Source organism: Seriola dumerili, unplaced genomic scaffold (genome assembly GCF_002260705.1).
Source record: "Seriola dumerili isolate Sdu_G_001 unplaced genomic scaffold, Sdu_1.0 BDQW01000169.1, whole genome shotgun sequence".
Lineage (NCBI taxonomy): Eukaryota > Metazoa > Chordata > Actinopteri > Carangiformes > Carangidae > Seriola > Seriola dumerili.
The window spans coordinates 3,850,970-3,871,026 of record NW_019174424.1 but is presented as its reverse complement, the minus strand read 5'-3'; the positions used below and the strand labels follow the sequence as shown (position 1 = coordinate 3,871,026).

Below are 20,057 nucleotides of genomic sequence, written 5' to 3'. Positions count from 1 at the left end.
TATGTTTCTCTCTCCTTTTTCACTGTACAGTTTTTTGTTTTTAGTAATTTAAACACTTTCCGAGGCTGCAATGCTACATGTGTGAAAATAACTCTGAAAAAATAAAGTCTTAGGTTAAAGTATTAGTTCAGCCTTTGATATGAGGTTGAATTCTTTCTTTCGTCATTGTGGCATTAACAATAAAATTGACCTATTGTTAACGCCACTGTGACACAGCAGACAGATGGTGACACTTGATGGACATTAAATCACCCAGAAGTAGATGAAATTAGGTTCTTGCCTTCTATACAGTTTATCTGAATCCCACTGGTAACATATAATACAAATAGTTAATGAACTACTGACATTCATATGAATGTTAGTGTCATACTGTGCAGTCAGGGGTTAACCATAACCTTAAACAGAAAATAAATATTACACAGTGCATTTAAGAACTGTATCTTCTCTTGTAGCGGGACAGTGCACGTCATTTGGAATGGCTGAAGACTGTGAAGGACAGTCATGGGTCAGTGGAGCTGTCATCTTTATCGTTAGCATCAGCCATCAACAACAAGGGTATCTACCTGATCAGTGCACAAAGTGTGAAAACGGTAAATAACAGCATCAAAGATCATTGCATCTCGATAGCCATGCAGCACAGAGGTTAACTCTGAGAACAAAGCTCCTACAAAATGATAAGTGTGTTTTTGTTTTTTAATGTAGTTGAGTCTTGACACCGCCCTGAAGCTGCAGATTGCAGAGGAGCATGATGAGGGTCGGCAGATGCGCTACTATTCTCTGGAGGAGTTGCGGGAACTGCAGAACAAACTCATGCTCATGTCTGGGAAAGGGGATCAAGGACAGAATGAAGTTGATCACTTTGCAGAGGTATAGTGAAACATTTCCCTTTTAATTAAAATAGGTCATTTTGTTAAGCATAGAAGCTGAAGTGCTACTAATAATACCATCAATGCTTCTACTACTACTTTCATCATTTTACTTCTTCTTGAGTAATATTTCTTTAAAGTAATAGTACTTTTATTTGGGTACAATTTTTCCAGTACTAATTCCAACCCTGATTTTAGGTTACAAAATATTTTTGCCCTTGTGCTGGAGAAACTGTTTATGCCTCCTTAATATACTATACATACAAAAGTATAGCAGCATATAAAGCAGTTGCAGCAGAGTGAAGGTTTTCTAAATTTATTTTTCAGGTTTTTGCCAGTGTTCAACGACTAGCTGAAGCATTTATTGCCCTCTACACTGCTGGGAATCCTCTGTTCAGACACTGGGAAGCGCAAATCAACTGCTGTTTAAGCAGCAATGAACCCAGCATTATGATGGACTTCAACCTGGGCAGTGTTCTCAGTGTTGTCATTGTGGAGGGAAGCATAGAGGAGCAGCTTCCTGAACTTTGCAGGAAAATGGAGAAATGTCTGGGCTACTGGATGGATTTTGTAGACAAACAGAGATCCCAACATTACTATCTGAACTACTACACAGCCGAACAGATTGTCTACCTGTGCAGCAAGCTGACTCAGCAAAATGTGACCAATGTGGAGGACCAAGTTCTCATGATGCTCTCCTTCGTCAAGCCAAATTGCACATCCTCAGACTTGAGACAAGTATGGCATGAACTCCAATATGAAATCCTCAACAAACCACAAGAGCAAAATGAGGACATTGAGTTTCAGACTTTTGTTGAGGTGTCAAGTGGACTGAGAGACCCAGACTTCACCAGTGAACTGGACCCTCTGCCAAGTCATGTGGAACAAACAACTGGTTTGCAAAAATTTGACCTGATATGGAATGGTTATATGAAAGACATGAAGAATTTTCTCCCGCACATTCTTAATCTAAAAAGTCTTGGACGACTGTTGGAAATACTGGCCAACAGAGAAGATGAGTGTGAAGAAGACATTTCTGATGATTACACTAGGAATTTCATAAAGAGGCAGCTGCCCAATGGCATAGTCGCTGGAAATCCTAACCTCATTGTTTGCCCGCATGATGAGGTCCTGACATCTTGCATCTCCATATACATGAGTAGTGAAGGCGAGACACTCCCCACCTATGATGAAGTCCTCCTCTGTAACTCCTCAACACCATACGAACAGGTGGAGTTATTCCTCAGACGCTGCCTCAGCACAGGCTACAGAGGACAGAAGATATACTCTCTACTGTATGGAGATCTGCTCACTTACGATGTGAGCTCTAAACTTGAAAACTTCTTTCAGCGAATGAAAATGCAGAGCAGGAAAGACTATAGACTTGTTATCATCTGCAGCTCAGAAAGAGAGCATGCCTACCTTCCATCGGCCTTCAGCCAGTACAGATTGCACATGGTTCCCCAGGAGTCATTGGTGAGGATCCAGGGGTACCTCCACAAACACTATGTTGTACCAGCAGATCAGTGCAGTGCTGCAGCTGCATTCAAAGACCGACTGTGCGTTGGTGTCATCTCTTCCAAAAGGGCTGGTGTTGGTGTGTATATATGCAATAACCTATTTCAAATTGATAAATTTCATCAGTGGTGACAATTTAACTCCTGAGATTATTGATACCTGCCATAATGACCCTTATTTTTTTATTGCAGGTAAATCTCTTTACATTAAGAGGCTGTATGAAAAACTGAAGCACTCAACCAAAAAGCCCACAATGATGAAATGCATTCGCTTGACTGAACCTATTGTTGATGAAAATGTCATCATCCAGTCTCTGTTGGAAACCCCCAAGAGGAGAGAACTCACAATGTTCCATTTTGACATCACATCATCGGTAATAATGACTCTTAAATTAATATTTAGCTTAGAGTAATATTGCCTTTTTATAGGACATGTCTCAAAAGCTTATATAAAATGTTAATGGATTGTGTTTTTGCTTTGTGAAAAGGTGCAGAAAGGCCTCCATGAGTTTCTTTTCAAATTGTTGATTCTGCGCTATTTGATGGACTCTGAGGGAATGATGTGGAAGTGCAATGACAAGCAACTGTATGTCATGGAGATTTTAGAGCCAACTGTCAAATCAAACAGAAATGCTTCACGGCAGGTAAAAGTTTTGCTAAGTTTGGCATTAAAGCTACTCATTTATCATCTGATTTTCAACTGTTGCTGACCTTATGGTGTGTTTTCATCTCTGTTTTGTGCATAGGTTCAAACTGGGGGTAGCACATTCATAGATGTGTTCCCAAATATTTTCTGTCGACCACCTAAAGAGGTGTTAATGCTAGAGATGACGAAGCAAGAAGATCCTACCATTGTGAGCGCTGATGACCCATTGATGGATGATGAAGAATTCAGGAGTGCAGCCTTTCAGCGGCCATATCAATACCTCACACGGTTTCATAACCACAGTGATCTTGATGTGTTCACATATCAGGTTGTTGAAGGGTCACATGTGGAATGTCTTCAGATGCTTCTCATGTACTGTGGCATTATGGAACCATCCTGGGCAGAACTGAGAAATTTTGCATGGTTCCTTAACCTTCAGCTGCAAGACTGTGAGACATCTGTTTTTTGTGATGCCACTTTCACTGGAGACACGCTAACTGGATTCAAAACCTTTGTGGTGGACTTCATGATTCTGATGGCGAAGGACTTTGCCACTCCATCACTCAGCATCTCTGACCAGAGTCCTGGCAGGCTGCAGATTGACCTGACTGGTGTCCGAGATGAAGACTTGGCTCCTTTTCTGATTAGAAAGAGATGGGAAACAGAACCACATCCATACATCTTCTTTAATGATGACCATGTGTCTATGACCTTCATTGGTTTCCATCTTCAGCCCAATGACCAGAACTCTGTCGATGCCATTGACCCTACCTCTGGAAGGGTGATAAGACAAAACGTTATGACAAGGGCATTGTATGAAGGCCTAAGGCTACAGAGAGTCCCTTTCAACATCGACTTTGATCGCCTACCAAGAGGGGAGAAAATAGAGCGAATCTGCAATGTTCTTGGTATTCAGTGGCCTCTCGACCCTGATGAAACATATGAGCTTACAACTGACAACATACTGAAGATGCTGGCAATCCATATGCGATTTAGGTGTGGTATCCCTGTCATTATCATGGGCGAGACAGGGTGTGGTAAGACGAGACTCATCAAATTCCTTTGTGAATTGCGGAGGAGTGGGGTGCCCTCTGAGAACATGAAGCTGGTCAAGGTGCATGGAGGGACAACTTCGGAGATGATTTACACCAAAGTCAGAGAGGCAGAAGACATTGCTTCTATCAACAAGCAAGACTATGGATTTGACTCTGTTCTCTTCTTTGATGAGGCCAACACTACCGAGGCCATCAGCAGCATTAAGGAGGTCCTCTGTGACAAGACAGTCAAGGGAGAATGTTTGACACCCAACTGTGGGTTGCAGATAATCGCAGCATGTAACCCTTACCGAAAACACACAGATGAGATGATTCAGAGGTTAGAATCTGCTGGTCTTGGGTACAGAGTTCGATCTGAAGAGACAGATGAAAAGCTTGGATCTATCCCTCTCCGTCAGTTAGTGTATAGAGTTCAAGCATTGCCACCAAGCATGATCCCTCTGGTGTGGGACTTCGGACAGTTAAATGATCACACGGAGAAAATATACATTCAGCAGATTGTGCAGAGAGTGGTTGAAAACAAAGCAATTGATCAAAGTTACGTCAAGTGGATCACTGATGTCCTTTCAGCCTCGCAGAAGTATATGAGGACAAGAAAGGATGAATGCAGCTTTGTCAGCCTGAGAGATGTGGAACGCTGCATGCAGGCATTTGTTTGGTTCTATAACAACCATGTCAGGTTTTTTGCAGAGCTTGAAGAATTTGAGAGCAAACAGAATGCTGATAAGAATGAAAGGCATCAGAGACAGACTGAGGTGAAAGACCCTGTTTTCTGGTCTCTAGTCATAGCCATCGGAGTGTGCTACCATGCCTGCCTAGAAAACAAGGAAAAATACAGACAGAAAATCAGCAAATGCCTACCATTACCATACAGCCCAGGAAGGGTAATGCACGAAATCTCACTCATGCAGGATTTACTGTTAAGTGGTGTGCCAATGGGGGATACTATCGCAAGAAACAGTGCTCTCAAAGAGAACGTCTTCATGATGGTTCTCTGCATTGAGCTAAGAATCCCTCTCTTCTTAGTTGGAAAACCTGGAAGTTCAAAATCTCTGTCTAAAACTCTGGTGGCAGATGCAATGCAGGGCCAAGCAGCTCATTCTGACCTCTACAAAATGCTTAAACAGATCCATTTGGTGTCCTTCCAGTGCAGTCCTCACTCAACACCAGAAGGCATCATTAATACATTCAAGCAATGTGGACGGTTTCAGGAAGGAAAGAACCTGGATGAGTACATTTCCGTTGTGGTTCTTGATGAGATTGGCCTGGCTGAGGACTCTCCAAAGATGCCACTAAAAACCCTTCACCCACTTCTAGAAGAGGGATGCATCGACGATGAGCCACTACCACACAAAAAGGTTGGATTTATTGGTATTTCCAATTGGGCTTTAGACCCTGCAAAGATGAACAGAGGCATTTTCGTCTCCCGTGGTGACCCTGATGAGAAGGAACTTATCGAAAGTGCTAAAGGCATATGTTCATCTGATGCAATGGTTTTGGAAAAGGTCAGGGATTTCTTCCAGCCGTTTGCAAGAGCCTACTTGAAAATCTGCCGCAAACAAGGCAAAGGCTTCTTTGGCCTGCGCGACTATTACAGCTTGATTAAAATGATTTTTGCAGTAGCCAAGGCTTCTCAACGGAAGCCCACAGCAGAGGAAACTGTGAAGGCAGTGCTGAGAAATTTCAGTGGAAGGGATGGTGTGGATGCAGCTACAGTCTTTACCAAAAGACTACTGATGACACCCAACCTGGAGAACATCAATGCCATTGAGTTTGTGAGGGAAAACATCCAGGCAGTTGGACAGGAAGAAGAATGTCGGTACCTCCTGGTGCTTACAAAAAACTATGCTGCCCTCCAGATCCTGCAGCAAACCTTCTTTTCAGAAAGTGTTCAGCCAGAAATCATCTTTGGATCCAGCTTCCCGAAAGATCAAGAATATACCCAAATCTGCCGTAACATCAACAGAGTAAAGATCTGCATGGAGACAGGTCAAACAGTTGTGCTCCTAAACTTGCAGAACCTCTATGAAAGTCTCTATGATGCTCTGAACCAATACTATGTTTGCTTGGGAGGACAGAAATATGTTGACCTTGGACTGGGAACCCACCGTGTCAAATGCAGGGTGCACAAAGACTTTCGGCTCATAGTCATTGAGGAAAGAGAGGTGGTCTACAAACAGTTCCCAATACCTCTCATCAACAGGCTGGAGAAACACTACCTGGACATTCACACTGTCCTCAAAATTGAACAGAAGCAGATAGTGGATGACCTGGAGAGATGGGTGAGACTTTTTGTGTCTCTCAGCAGTCAAAACTTAGCAGTGGCTCAGACATACAAGTACCAACCCCCAGATGTCTTCATTGGCTACCACTCAGACACATGTGCTTCTGTGATTCTTCAAGTAATAGAGAAGCAGAAAGACAGTTTGGAATTCTCAGATCCCGAGAGGCGAGTACTTGACGAAGCTAAACTCTTACTGCTCAAATGTGCTACACCAGACTCAGTGGTGCGGTTGGACTGCACAGGCCTTCCCAAAGTGGAGAGTGAACATCTGGCCAGTGTCTACTTTGAAGAGCAGAATAACAGCTGTTTGGCTGACTACATTCTTGCTCACACAAGGCAGAAAGTCCTTTGCTCCTCCTCCTTCACAGAGGTAACTCTAAAGTTGTCATACAATACCAGTTTCATATATATCCTGAAGTTGTAAGTCCTTATAGGACCTCATTAATTATGATTTTAAACCATAGGTGACAACATTCTCCAGACTTTTGACGGCATCTGACTTGGAACCACTGGTGCAAATGTTGCATAGTGTGGAGCTTCTCTCCCTCCAGCAGTTTGACACAGAGCACTCCTTCCTGAAGAAGATCAGGTTTGTTGATATATTATGGAATCTATCATTTCACACTCAACATTACAGTTATGGCTCATTAATCTCAAACTTGTTGGTATTCTCAATTAGTAGGAAATATAGTCATGTTTAAAAGAAAAGCATTGAAGCATTATTAGCAGGAATATGTAACATGTATGATCTTAAGGTATAATGTCTGTCTAAAGATCGAATCCCTGTTTTCTTATAGGAACTTCCTCACTGCTGAAAATGGAAGCAGTAACACTGGACCCTGCAACAAGATCCTAATCATTCAGTGTGATTTTGATGAAGCCACTCATAGTGCCAATCTCATTGCATCTGCGAAGTAGGTCCAATATTTCTTCTCTGTTGGGTATGCACCAATGTATGGTTTTGCCATATTGAGTTTTGCTGTTCATTAATAGGTATTCATCCATAAATGAAATCAACAAAATAACTCAGGAGAGCATGGGAAGCAAGGTGTTTGTCTACTTCATCACCAGACTACCACGAATGGAAGGAGGGACTTCCTATGTTGGCTTTCATGGCGGTAAGGCTAATAGAACTTGTGATTTTAATCTTTGTAGTTTTTTTATCACATAGTCTGAAGAATAGAGTATAACCTGAGACATCTTGATATATACAGGACCCTGGAGATCAGTTCACATTGATGACCTCAGGCGGTCAAAAGACATTGTTTCAGACATCAAAGCCTTGCAAAATATGACAATCAGTCAAATGTTTGAAACAAGGATGAGTCAGCCTGAAGGTAAGTTGATGAATGTGAAAAATTGATGAATCCACTACACACAATTTGTTCACATTAAAATCATTTTCAGCATTAAATTACACATTCATTTTTCACAGCCATGGATGTGGATGATATGTACACAGAGATTGAGCAGGAGGGAGCAGAGTTGCAGGAAAACGTGAGTAGATAAATTTTAAACATTTGGTATTGTGGAAACCAAAAAATGTACAACATATTTTTCTCTTAAACTGAAAGTCTACATTTATGACACTGGACATATGTGTATCAGTTTTAGAAAGAATCGTGTCCTGCCACAGACTGTTTTCTGACAACAATGACACTCTGTTTTATTCTGGGTAACTTGTTTTTGACCAGTTTGCTCTCCTGATACAGGGCTCGGACAATGTTCTGGACACTACAGCATTGCTGCGGAGCTGTGTGCAGAGTGCAGTAGGCATGCTGAGGGACCAGGTGGAAAGTGGCCTCCGCAGTACTCGGAGAGTTCAGATTCTACTGACACTCCTTAGCGACAATGACGAAATAAAAGGTTCTAACAAAAACTTTTTTTCATTATAAAGTCTTAATGTTTTTTGTGGCATTTGCATTGGTCATCATGTTATCTAACTCTTATCAGGTGAATTTTTGAAAACTGTGAAAAAGCATCTTCACACACTGCTGGCGATTTATGATGGCAACACCTTCTCATCCATCAAAAGCAACTGGGTCATTAAGGAGGCCTCAAACATTGATGCCTTGCAAGAAGGAGGCACCTTCAGGTAAGTGCTTCAGCCATAGAATACAAAATTTCTTTATTGGCCTATCTAGATATATTCTTATCTGTTTGGACAGTACTGTTGACTTTTTTGGGGTCATGACAGGCACACCTTATGGAAGCGTGTTCAGGCTGTGGTTGTCCCCCTCTTGGCACAACTGGTTTCAGTCGCTGACCGTGACCAAAACTTGGACATCCTGCTAGATGCAGACTGTAGTGAATCTGTTAAGAGGCTGTGGCTAGATATCTTTGGCAATGATAAGCTTCTGGAAATCCCCCACCTAACACTGGACCACAAGTAAGTGGTAGTAGTACTGTACTTTGCATAAAGAATACCAAGCCCAATAACTAATAAAATGTAACATACTGTTGACTTTACATATTTAAAGTTTTTGTTATCTTCTCTTTGCACAGTTCTGAGACAAGAACAATCCTTGTACAGAACTACATTGCTCAAGACAAGAACTTGAGCTGTAGTATGCCCTTCAGTTGGAGGATCAAGGACTACCTGGAGGAACTCTGGGTTCATGCGCTTCAACATGAAGGTAATGGTCTGTTTTGAGGTATTTTCCATAGCTTACATGCTGCTACTGTGATGTTTTGCCTTTTTGCTCTTACATTAAATTCATATATCTGTTAGGCCACACTCAACGAGAGTTTGATGAATTCTTTTGGAAGACACCACTGGGACGATACATTGACAAAGCAGACCAAGACATGCAGACAGAGTTTTTTCACCGCTACCTTCGGGATTTCATATCCATGACAATGAACGTGACTTGTGAAGAAGATCTGCAGGTTGTTATTCTGTAATCCTTGAAGCCCTTAAATTTTAAAGCCTGTCTGATGGTGTGTGCATATCCATACTAATGAACATTATCTGCTTTTCCAGCTCCTGTGTGGTGCCTTGAATTGTTGTGTCAATGAGTTACTATTGCAGCTCATTGACACTGAAACAGTGACATCTCTTCCATGGATCCATGCTGCTTATCATGAGTTTAAAAACCGGCTGCAAAACCTCTCCAGAATGATGTGCATTCAGCCCCAAGTGACCAAGGACCTCTTGAGCAATTCTCATGCCAGAGACGGGGAAGAACTGGTGAGCCTCTTAAGATTATTTTAGTATTTGAAATAATAGCTTTTTTCCACTTTTTCTTTTTCCAAGGTTTTTGAATTTGGCTTGCATGGTTTTGACTTCAAGATCACATTGTCTTTGGTAATATTTAATATTATTTATGTTGTCCTTTTAGTGGCCTGTTCTGTTTAGTGATCATGTTCCTCTTGTCTCCAAGGTACTCGATGTGTATGCTGCTTTTGCATGTGTGGAGTACCTGGAGCCTAGAAACCTGGGCACAGATGCCGAAAGACAAGTCTGGCTCAGGCAGGTCAAAAAACTTCAGGTTCCCATTGAGTTGATCTGCTCAGAGGACAGTGTAAGGCGTTATGGAGAGAGGAGCAAGGCAATTGTCTGTAGAGTCCAGTAAGTAAAGCTTTTCCCAGATTTTCCCAATTGTTCTAGTTGTACATGCTGGGACTGAGGTTTTTACATAATCTTTAGATACTTCTAGAAGTATTGATTTGGATGGTTTTTTGTTTCTTTGTTCTAAGAGCTGGATGGAATCGGATATTTTCTCTCTCTCTATTTGTGGAGCACATGTTGTTGGGCATCGAGAAGCTGGAGGAGAAGCTGACACCTCTAGTTTTGGAGCATACAAAAGGGCTTTGCCAGGTTGGTCTGGTTTGTACTAATCTGAATTTTATTTTCATGAGATGAATTCAGTGAATTGCCATAAAACTGTATCCACTATAACCTCAATAATTCCTCCATCCATCATAAAATGTATTGCCTCTGCTCCCCTTTCAAGATACTGGAAAAAAATTCAGACCTCAAAACCCAGCAGTCGTTTGAGGCAGTTATTGGTTTGCTCAAAACTTGCAAAGATGGAGCTGTTCAACGCATCTTCAGGTAGAAATTCAGCTTTTTATCAGAATCTCCTCTATTGTTCTTTCCTTTCACCCTGGGTCTTCACCTGTTGTTTATTTTCTATTCAGGTTTGGTCAAACACTGTGTCCAGTGTGTATGGGAGACCCCCAAGATCCACTCTGCCTCCCATGTAAACACATCTTCTGTGTGGCCTGTATCAAACAGTGGTTGAACCCTGGGCAGATGTACTGTCCTCTCTGCATGCAGCCAGTTGATGATGACTTCCCCATGTTTCCTTCAAATGACATACGGTTGGTTATTGCATGTGAACCTCACATGCAACACACATGGTTCTTTCCGCACACACAAATAATTTGACATACCATATACAAATATTTGGTTTACCGTGTATTGTGGTATCAGTTACTTGAGAAGGATCTAGGTAACCTCCTGCTGTGTGAATCTGTAATAAATATTCATTGTTTTTTCTTTTGTTTGTTAAGGGGTCTCATCAACCAACATGCTCAATTCAGGAAGCAGTGCAATGCTTTCTTCATCGACCTGGTGTCTACTGTGTGCTTCAAGGACAACTCTCCCCCGTGTCCAGCTGTTATACTTCATTTGCTGTCCTTTCTCATGGTGGAGGCCAACATTGTTCCCATTCTCAGAGGTAGTCAGGACAGTCTTCTAACCCTGATCACGTGTATGGACACAACCGTTTTTTTCTACTAAAACATATTTTGTCAGGTCTCAATATCCTTTTTTGTTTTTGTTTTGTTTGTTTTTTTGACAGTTAATCGACAAATTCTGACAAAGGTGCTCTCTCCATTTGATGACTCTGTGGATAAAAATCCAGTGGTTCGGTCAGTGGTGCTCAAACTCCTGCTGAAGTACAGGTGAGGTGTTGCATATTATGTAAATTTTTAACATTTTTAGCCATGTTTCTCAGTTTTTAATAAATTGCACTGTCTTTGAAGCTTTGATGAAGTTAAAGGTTACCTGCAGCAGCATCTGACGTCAGTTGAGCAGAGCAACATCTTGGAGAAGACGGACAAAACTGAACTCTACTGCCTGTACATTAACTGCCTGGAGGTACACAGGAATTCAAACTTTACACCTGAATTGCATTATGTTACATTATGATACAGCTTGTTTTCATTGGGTGAATTCACTTTTTACCTTTTCATTCCTCTAGGATTCCATGTTTGAGAGGTTGCAGTTCAGGTCTACGGCAGATCAGCAGGTGTGTCTGCAAGATGAAAGTGTCTTCCTGACTGACTACCTGCAATCACATGGTCAGTCTGCTGAAACAGCCACTGTAGAGTACCTGCAGCAGGTGGCCAGAGTGCGTATGGACCTGGATATGGCTGCCAGCCTCATTGTGGAAAAACTGAGAGCCAATGGTATGTAACTGGGATGAAACATAGTATTAGTTTTTAACATGTGTCAACACATTTGTAATTTGCTTGTATGTTGAATGTGTCATTATGTATATGTCATTTTTCTTTCTTTTTTTAATCTTAAACCAGAGTCCCAGGAGGGTGGTCAAAGTGGAACCACGGCCTTCCTGACCAGTGTGGTGAACTTGTGTAAGCGCAGTGGAAACAACTGGTATCGTGTCTATTTGATCCGTAAGATCTGCAGCCAAGACGGAGTGGACTTTGTCCTGAAACTCCGCAAAGTGGACCAAATGCGCTGGCTCTTCCCTGAAGAAGCTCTGCAAAAGGTTTAGTTATTCACAGAGTGATTTTCAGTTTTAGTGCCCAAATCAAGTCAAAGCCATTTTCTAAATCTAATGCTAGCTGTAATTAAATAATTTTCATTTCACACAGAGTGAAGAGGCAACCCCAATAGACCAGTATCTTGTGTGTGGGGAAGACTACAAGACTATCAGAAATGCTGTTGCAAAGGGAGTTATGGAAGGCAAAGTGGACGGACTGGACGAGGCTTGTGAGGTAATGTTGTATCACTTTCTCAGTGGCATCTCACCATCAGATCAGGCCTCTGCTTTTGTATGTGTGTTTACATGGGTGTTTTGCTCTTTTGCTTTGTCTTCATAGGGGTGCAGATGCTTACCACAGTGGAAAACAGTTTATCTTCTGTTGGCGCTCTACAGAGAAGTCACTACTCTCTACAGAGAAACCAATGCTAGCTTCCATCCTAAACCTGAGGTAGGTCCTTACACTAAGACCCAATGAGCTGCTCTTATATAATCTGTCGTGTTTTTTACACCCATTTGTGCTTGTGTGTGCAAATGACCACAAAAAGTATATATCTTCCTCTAAGCAAACTCTGCCTTATAGTGGACCATTTAATGCAAACAAACATAAAATGTGTTATCCTGGGTAAGAAGACCCACATCAATCAAAGACAAGTGCAGTGTGAACTAATATTCAAATTCAACTTTTATTTTCACATGTCCTGAACTTGTATTACCACACGAAATTCTTAATTGAATTTGTCTGCAAGTTACCCATGCCCTTTTCACTGAACAGACTTATACTGACAACCATATTTATCTGTTCATGTCAGTCAGTTACATTTTTATGTATCTTTGTGCCTACAGCAATTGGAAGCCCTGATGGCCTATATCCAGACCTCCAAATTCCTGGGCAGCCCAGAGGTGAAGCCCTTTGCCATGGCTCTGGTGACCAACCAACTTGGGCTGTTGGCTGCTCGTCCAGGGGCTCCTGGCACCCAGTGTGTGTTAGTGGACTTAACTATTCACCTGGCTGCCGTCTTGCTCTGTGGGAACCAGGGGATCTTAGCTCCCCTCCAACAACTGGCAAAGGCACCTGCCAACATGCAGGTATGTTTAATGTAACCTGCTTTCAGTGTTGCCAACTTTTCCTTCTTTGAAGGGAATTGAATGTTTTTGTATGTTGGTACAGGCCGCCTTCTTGCCCACCATGCCAGAGGACATGTTGGCAGTGGCTCGACAAGCTATGGGACAGTTGCAGTGGTACAGTAAGTATTAAAAAAGAATTACACTATTATACTATACGTAATATGAAATATGTCAGATGAAGATGCTATACAGCCATGCCAAACACTTCCATAGTCATTTTTTATTTACTCTTTCCATAGATTGTCCAAATGGTCACCCCTGCACAATTGGAGAGGTATGTTATGTTCATTCTGAATCATAATTGTATGTGTGAGTCTTTCTTTGTAGTATTCTTTTCATATTTATAATGGCTTATCTTGCCGGCTGTTTCTTTTTCTTTAGTGTGGCCAGCCCATGCAAATAAGCCGTTGTTTGGACTGTGGTGCTGTGATTGGAGGAAACAACCACATGGCTGTGCAAGGATTTCAAGTTGCTCAAATGCAGTATGTGGCCATTAAGTTAATTCAGGACGAAAAATTTAATAAAGAAAGCAGTGTGTGTGTCATATTGCGTATTTTATTGTTGTTTGTATTGATTTATGCATCGTCTTCTGACAGGGGTGACCGTACTCAGACAGGACACATCCTCGGTGACCCAGGTCGCAGGGACAATCCAGACATGCTGGACACAAAGAGCATTTCCCCTTGTCCCTTCAACATTGTGCGCATGCTCACTCACATGGCCATGCTGATCGGTGCCTGCAACAACACACAGGTAGCTTGGACAAAATAATGAGTACAATTTTAATGGAGATCATTTCCCCTTGTAATATCTTCTTGGGTGTTTAAAGGTGCACTTGTATTAGACACTTAAAAAAACAAACAAACAAATGCTTACTTGTGTGTTCTCAATAAAAACCCCATCACTCTAGTGATGCTGCACTGTTGATGTCTTGCTGTTGGTAATAAAGGGGGAAGTCTGGTCAGTAACCCATCAATGTTTTTGCTTTTCTAGCCTATCTCTGCCATCATCAAGCCTCCAGTTCCTGACCCAGTAGCATTTCTACTTGCTCACCTGCAAAAGGACATGGAACATCTTATCAGATCTCTGGGGAAGGGGACAGATGACACGGTCAGCGCTGTTCACCTGCTCATCAACAGCCTCCTGAAACCTCACCAGCAACAAAAATGTAAGGACCAACTTACAACAAACCTAAACTACTATAAAACTAACCAAGACATAATGGTACCTAATATAAAGTTATCTGAATCAGAATAGAGTGCATCTATGCTAATTAGTTGCTTCCCTTCTTTGCTGTGTATTTTATATGTTCTGTTCACTTCGGCCTTCAGGACAGTGACGTAAGAGATGAAAAGAAAAGGTCTGCCCTCTAGTGGTCAGAAATTGTATTGTGTTATTTTGCAATTTATGTGTAATAGGAGAAGTGATCGGGTTATGTGTAGTCATTAATGTCAACAAATGGAGGATTTCTAGATCAGGATTGTCCTTTCCAATGTTAAACCTAGCTTGACCAAGTGAATATGATAATGTAAATACACTGGTAACATACAATAATAAGACAAATGTCAAACAGTTACTAGATTTACTGGATTACCTTCCACTGTTACACTCAGCTGGTCTCCCTTTTCAGGGCCTGCTCCTTATGACAATCAGCTCTCCACCAAAGAGGCTAGAAATGGATGGGAGATGGAAGTGAGCAATGTCATCATCGTACCTCAGTTGAAGGTAAAATCGTTTTTGCCATGTATTTGTTCCAAAACGGAACAAATAAAGCACATACTCAGCAAATAATTCTGCCTGTTTATAAGAGATCTGCATATAACATGTTGCTTTCTTCTGTCACCTTCTCCTCCACAGCACTTGGACAGGCAGCTAAAGGAAGTGAACACATTCATCCGGGCTGACTCTCGCATCTCTGCCAATCCAATCATGAGGCTCATGTTTGGCGATCCTTGTCTCTTCTTGGCCTCACTTCCCAAAAATTCTCCAATCCATTGTTCTGCCGTGTGGAGCTGCAGGGAGAAAGTTTCTATGCTGACACTCACTCATATTGTTGAGCAGAATGATGGCAAAGACACCCTGCCTGTACTCTGGAGATTTCTGCACAGGGTAAGAAAACGATGACCAAACATACAAGTCCACTTTTAAAATTTTTTAGATGTTTTAGGCATATCATGTCCCATCTAAGTGCCTCGTGTTTCTTCCTTTAGATGGCTACTTTTAGTCTTTAGTGCCTGTGTGCATTTTAACTGCAGACTCAAAAATGTCAGTGTTGCAACATATATACAATATGACCTTAAAAAAAGGAGACATACTTTTTAATATTCTGCCTTAAAGATGTTATGCTTGATCTACCTGTGCTTTAGTAAAAGGTTAGTGTTAAAATTTCATTCTAAAATAAGTTGTTTGTTTTTTTAGGAAGCAGAGGTCCGACTGGTGAAACACCTTCCTGACATCCTCACACTCCAGAGGGATCTGGTCAAGAAGTTTCAAAACATCACTGAGCTGACTTGTAGCACCATGGCTGAATTCCTCAACAGTCAGAAAGCAGGTAATGAAACTAACTGTCTGCACCAGTCGTTCTCAGCTTTTTCAATTGTATGACTCACTTACACAAGAGATGCACAGTTCCATGCACCTCCTAATTGCCTCTTTCTCGGAAATGTCATAGTAAAATAGCTGGCAACATACACTTTAAAGACCTGCCTGCCAAGAAGTGAGTTGTTTTAACCTGGAAGGAGACAATGATTGAGTAGTCTTAAAAGAGCAATCTCTTCCACACGTGTGAGCCACTCATGCGAACAACAGTATTTTAATGTTACGATCAGTCGATCCAGTGTGGTGCAAGTCTTGTCTGTAGTTGACGTGTGCACATTCTGACGGAAATTTACTGATTCTTCATGTGTGCAGAGTCACTGAAGGCCTGGTATGAGAAATACATCAAAATCTTCCTGACAACCTGGAATCAGCTCAGAGTGTCTTTGGCAACCAACGGTAAATACAATCACATACAACACAGTCTGTTATTCTAACACTGGCCCACCTGACTTACTGTAACTTGGAATCAAATGTTGTTGTTCAGGTGAGATTAAGATCCCAGCTGAGTTCTGCCAGGAGGACCTGGACCTCAACAGTGACTTCAAGGTGCTGTTGCCACGGCGACAAGGCCCCGGCCTGTGCTCCACAGCGCTTGTCAGCTACCTCATTTCCCTGCACAATGACCTGGTCTACTGTGTGGATAAACACACTGGAGAGGAGACCAGGTGGGGGCGCTCATGCCACATTTTTCTCAATTGCACATGTTTGGCTGTAACAATACAGTCTGTGAACTTCTTTCCCAAATGGAAATTGCTTTAACTGAGGAATTGCTGAAATGATAGAAAGATAACTTTTTAATTCCATAGCTAGAAAGGGGTTTAAAGAGAAAAAAGTCTCTTGGTTGACTGGTCTGTTTATCCCTCCCCCAGCTACAAAGTGAGCCCTGCAGATTTGACTGACCTGCATGTGATTCGGTATGAGCTGGAAAGGGACCTGATGCCACTGGTTCTCTCCAACACTCAGTACAGCATCGAGAGAGGCCAGGAGACGCTTCATGAGTATGACTTGCCCAAAATCCAGCAGCAGATTGTTTCCCGTTTCCTGCAGGGCAAACCTCTCATCACTCTCAATGTGAGCAAATGAAAAGCAGAAGTAAAGTACGGTAGCTTTGTCCAAAAAACAGGGCAAAATTGTTAAGACACTATTTTCCTCATGTTTCTGTCCTTTCTTCTACCTCAGGGCATTCCAACACTAGTGAACAGACATGACCGCAACTATGATATTATCCTAAAGGATGTAAAAGCGAAAGTAAAGCAAGTAAGTTGTGCTGTACAGTAGGCAGCCCACTGGGCATTTATCACATAACAAACATGTTGCAGTAGATATCCCTGCATGAGTGTCTACAACCTGTGTCTGTGTACCAATAGGAGCCTCTGCAGACTCTCACCCTGTTTGCCGTGGCTGGCGAGCTGCACTCCTATAGTGAGGTGTGTGAGGCATTGTCCACACTGGAAGTGGCCCTTGGTTTCCTTGCCATGACTGGGGGAGAACCTCACATGCAGCTGTCCTGCTACCTGGAGGAGGTTCTGCGGATGGGAAACCAGATGGCTCCGCATATCCTCAAGGTCAGCCAGGTTTATTTATCCTGTTGTTCGTTCACTTCCACAGACTAACCGGTCTGGACAGTTTTGTTATTTTCTTATACAAACAATTTTGTTATCTTACTTTAGTGCTACCGTAATATAATTTTACTCCCTGAATATTGGATATCAATGAATGGGTCTTTTTTTTTATGCACTAAGTCGAAGATAAAAGTTTGTTTTGCCTACAGGCCCTGAGCATGTGTTGTCTGAAGCATTGTGTGGCACTGTGGCAGCTGCTGGCCTCACTCAAATCAGAAAATATGCTGTTACGGCTCAAGAGGGTAAAGCATCACACACCACTACCAATATATAGATACAGATGTGGAAATGATATTACTGTTATTTATAGTAGCGATGGTAGAGATTATTAAATTTTGCCATTGTAGATGACTTAATGAAGTTTTATGTATAAGTGTGTAGATGTGTACTGCATTTAATTATTTATTTTTTGGCCCATCCCATGCATTTCCTTTGTTGTTCAGGATCCATTTGTGGGAGTCTCAGAGAAGTACAAACAGGCTCTGGGTGAGGATGAGGACAGGCTCTTGACAGGCTTCTTCTCTAAGAGCAGCGCTGACACTTTCCTGTTGGAGATGCACGAGTTCCTGGTGCTGGTCCTTAAAAACCCTAATGCACCTGATACCTACAGGCCTGACTGGGGGTAAAACAAAATGCTATTTATTCATTTATTTGCCATTCACTAACCCTTGCACACGTCTGTGAAGTCTTCAATATGGGATAAAGTCTGAAGTTATTCTCAGATCTGAAAATATGATATAAAGAGAGGAAAAGAAAAGGTTTTTTTTCCTAATCAGGCTAGACACTTTTAAAATGAAAGGTGTAACAAAATACTTTTGTGCAAAATAAAGTTTTGGACGGTAGAACTCACTCCAGACATTTTCATCCAGACACGTTCCAGACACGTTTTTGCTCTAAGCAAAAACAAAGTGGATGTTTTTCCATTCCCACTTTAAGCCACGTTGGAAGGATTTAGCGTGTTGCACACAAGCAAAACTGAAGTTAAGTTTGGTCAATGTTGGCTCTGTTGTTAAGGGAGTTAGTTGGTTGTTTAAACAAAGCCACAGGCAAAAGGTTATTTAGTACATTTTATACTTATATTAGGCGTGGGAACAAAGAAAATGTCGAAGTAAATAATGTGATATTATATAACATGTCCATTAACTCAGCATTTTCTGTTCATATTTATTCAAATTTACCTCTATCAAATCATATAGTCGAAGTACTAGGTATTTTATCAACATATTCTTAAATTTACGTGTGTAAAATTTAAAAGGAAGTAGAATTTAAAAATTGAGACTGTAATATGTATGCTCAGGTGTGTTTGTGTGTGTAGGTATCATGATTTGCATTATCACTGACCTAAAGTGCACGGTTTGTCTCTTAAAGCTTGAAAGACACACTGCTGTCATACATGGAGCGCAAAGACCTGGACATTCCCCCTGATGTGGAGGAGCTCTTCCCAGATGAGATCTGCCTGTCCCATTATGTGGAAGCCTGGAAGTTCATTGTCAACTTCAAGCAGGAGCGCAGTCAGAGGCAGTGAGGATGAGATGAAAGGGTTGATTTTTTTTTTTTGCCTTGTTTATTTGATATCATTCAATCTCTCAGATGAAGTTTACAATCATGAAAAACAGAAAGCATTGAAGTGTTATGAAAGTGTGATATATTATGTGTTCTTGACACACATTTTGCAGAGAGGTGCCTTTTTAAGAGCACTAATATTATGCTTCATGGTGCCACAGGATATGTGTGTAGTTCACATTTACAGCTCACCTGTATGAAGATGTGAACTTTTTGTTTATTTTTTATAGATTTTTTTTTTCAGATTATCTTTGTCTTGTATGATTTCCTATTTTCTATGTTTCTAACCATCAAGATCAGTGATTCTGTACAGTGGAAGTCTTTCTGTTTGCACTTTACATATTTGTAATGTGAATTTGTCTGTCCTGAAGAGGCAGAAAAAAAATCAGAATTCTACTCAGGTACAAAATGTGGAATAACTTACTTAAATCACTTAATCTTTTCACATTGCTTAATTTAACTGTTTTTGTCATTTCCATCTGTTTTTTGTATCATTGTTTATTTGTGTCATATGTGAATGTTGCACTCGCTTTTCTGCCACTATTTAGATTTACTGGCTTAAAAGACTATAAAAAGTTTTCTTTTTTTCAAATTTATTTTACATTCCAGTTTGGTTTTTGTTGTTTTCTCATTCAATTTTCTTTACTCATTAATAATCAGCATATTTACAGAAGGCTTGGTAATAGATATCTCTTTTAATAAAGTGTTCCTGTCAATTTTGTGCGCTTGTTTATGTTATTAAATAAATATTCATGTCCTTTCTTGCTAACCACTGCATAATACCACTTTAATTTGTTTAATTATTTGTCAATACGATATGACAGTGTGGGTATATTTAGCTGTGTCGTAAGTGTTCCCAGCTGCCATTGTAGACAAACTGGAATATTTTTCACTCAACCATGAATTGGACTCCGTCAGACTCTTGTCATTATTTTTGCACAGCAGGAGTTTGGCAACAGGTGATTAAATGTAGTTGTAATGCACTCAGATTTACCCTTACTGAGGCATGCACAGGTTCAATTGGGTTTTTGTCATTTTTATGT

The 20,057-nt window shown here is 41.2% G+C and overlaps 1 protein-coding gene across 1 annotated transcript in view; it reads left to right on the top strand.

Moving 5' to 3' along the window:
* Positions 1-19,793, top strand: part of LOC111227219 (E3 ubiquitin-protein ligase rnf213-alpha-like) — a 29,483-nt gene extending 9,690 nt beyond the window's left edge. The window contains exons 23-67 of the mRNA XM_022752652.1: positions 453-590; positions 703-867; positions 1,194-2,463; positions 2,576-2,757; positions 2,872-3,027; positions 3,130-6,738; positions 6,833-6,957; positions 7,166-7,282; positions 7,362-7,486; positions 7,583-7,705; positions 7,804-7,865; positions 8,081-8,234; positions 8,322-8,463; positions 8,566-8,757; positions 8,874-9,004; positions 9,100-9,257; positions 9,352-9,558; positions 9,752-9,939; positions 10,068-10,188; positions 10,325-10,425; positions 10,512-10,694; positions 10,887-11,053; positions 11,177-11,279; positions 11,361-11,475; positions 11,579-11,786; positions 11,913-12,109; positions 12,216-12,338; positions 12,444-12,554; positions 12,950-13,192; positions 13,275-13,350; positions 13,471-13,505; positions 13,613-13,713; positions 13,828-13,984; positions 14,225-14,399; positions 14,862-14,956; positions 15,089-15,340; positions 15,650-15,782; positions 16,142-16,225; positions 16,314-16,494; positions 16,699-16,900; positions 17,009-17,086; positions 17,197-17,394; positions 17,601-17,693; positions 17,895-18,073; positions 18,820-19,793. Coding sequence (XP_022608373.1) covers positions 453-590; positions 703-867; positions 1,194-2,463; positions 2,576-2,757; positions 2,872-3,027; positions 3,130-6,738; positions 6,833-6,957; positions 7,166-7,282; positions 7,362-7,486; positions 7,583-7,705; positions 7,804-7,865; positions 8,081-8,234; positions 8,322-8,463; positions 8,566-8,757; positions 8,874-9,004; positions 9,100-9,257; positions 9,352-9,558; positions 9,752-9,939; positions 10,068-10,188; positions 10,325-10,425; positions 10,512-10,694; positions 10,887-11,053; positions 11,177-11,279; positions 11,361-11,475; positions 11,579-11,786; positions 11,913-12,109; positions 12,216-12,338; positions 12,444-12,554; positions 12,950-13,192; positions 13,275-13,350; positions 13,471-13,505; positions 13,613-13,713; positions 13,828-13,984; positions 14,225-14,399; positions 14,862-14,956; positions 15,089-15,340; positions 15,650-15,782; positions 16,142-16,225; positions 16,314-16,494; positions 16,699-16,900; positions 17,009-17,086; positions 17,197-17,394; positions 17,601-17,693; positions 17,895-18,073; positions 18,820-18,976 — 11,112 coding nt within the window. The 3' untranslated portion in view covers positions 18,977-19,793. The remainder of the gene's footprint in view (positions 1-452; positions 591-702; positions 868-1,193; positions 2,464-2,575; positions 2,758-2,871; positions 3,028-3,129; positions 6,739-6,832; positions 6,958-7,165; positions 7,283-7,361; positions 7,487-7,582; positions 7,706-7,803; positions 7,866-8,080; positions 8,235-8,321; positions 8,464-8,565; positions 8,758-8,873; positions 9,005-9,099; positions 9,258-9,351; positions 9,559-9,751; positions 9,940-10,067; positions 10,189-10,324; positions 10,426-10,511; positions 10,695-10,886; positions 11,054-11,176; positions 11,280-11,360; positions 11,476-11,578; positions 11,787-11,912; positions 12,110-12,215; positions 12,339-12,443; positions 12,555-12,949; positions 13,193-13,274; positions 13,351-13,470; positions 13,506-13,612; positions 13,714-13,827; positions 13,985-14,224; positions 14,400-14,861; positions 14,957-15,088; positions 15,341-15,649; positions 15,783-16,141; positions 16,226-16,313; positions 16,495-16,698; positions 16,901-17,008; positions 17,087-17,196; positions 17,395-17,600; positions 17,694-17,894; positions 18,074-18,819) is intronic.
* Positions 19,794-20,057: the final 264 nt, after the last annotated feature.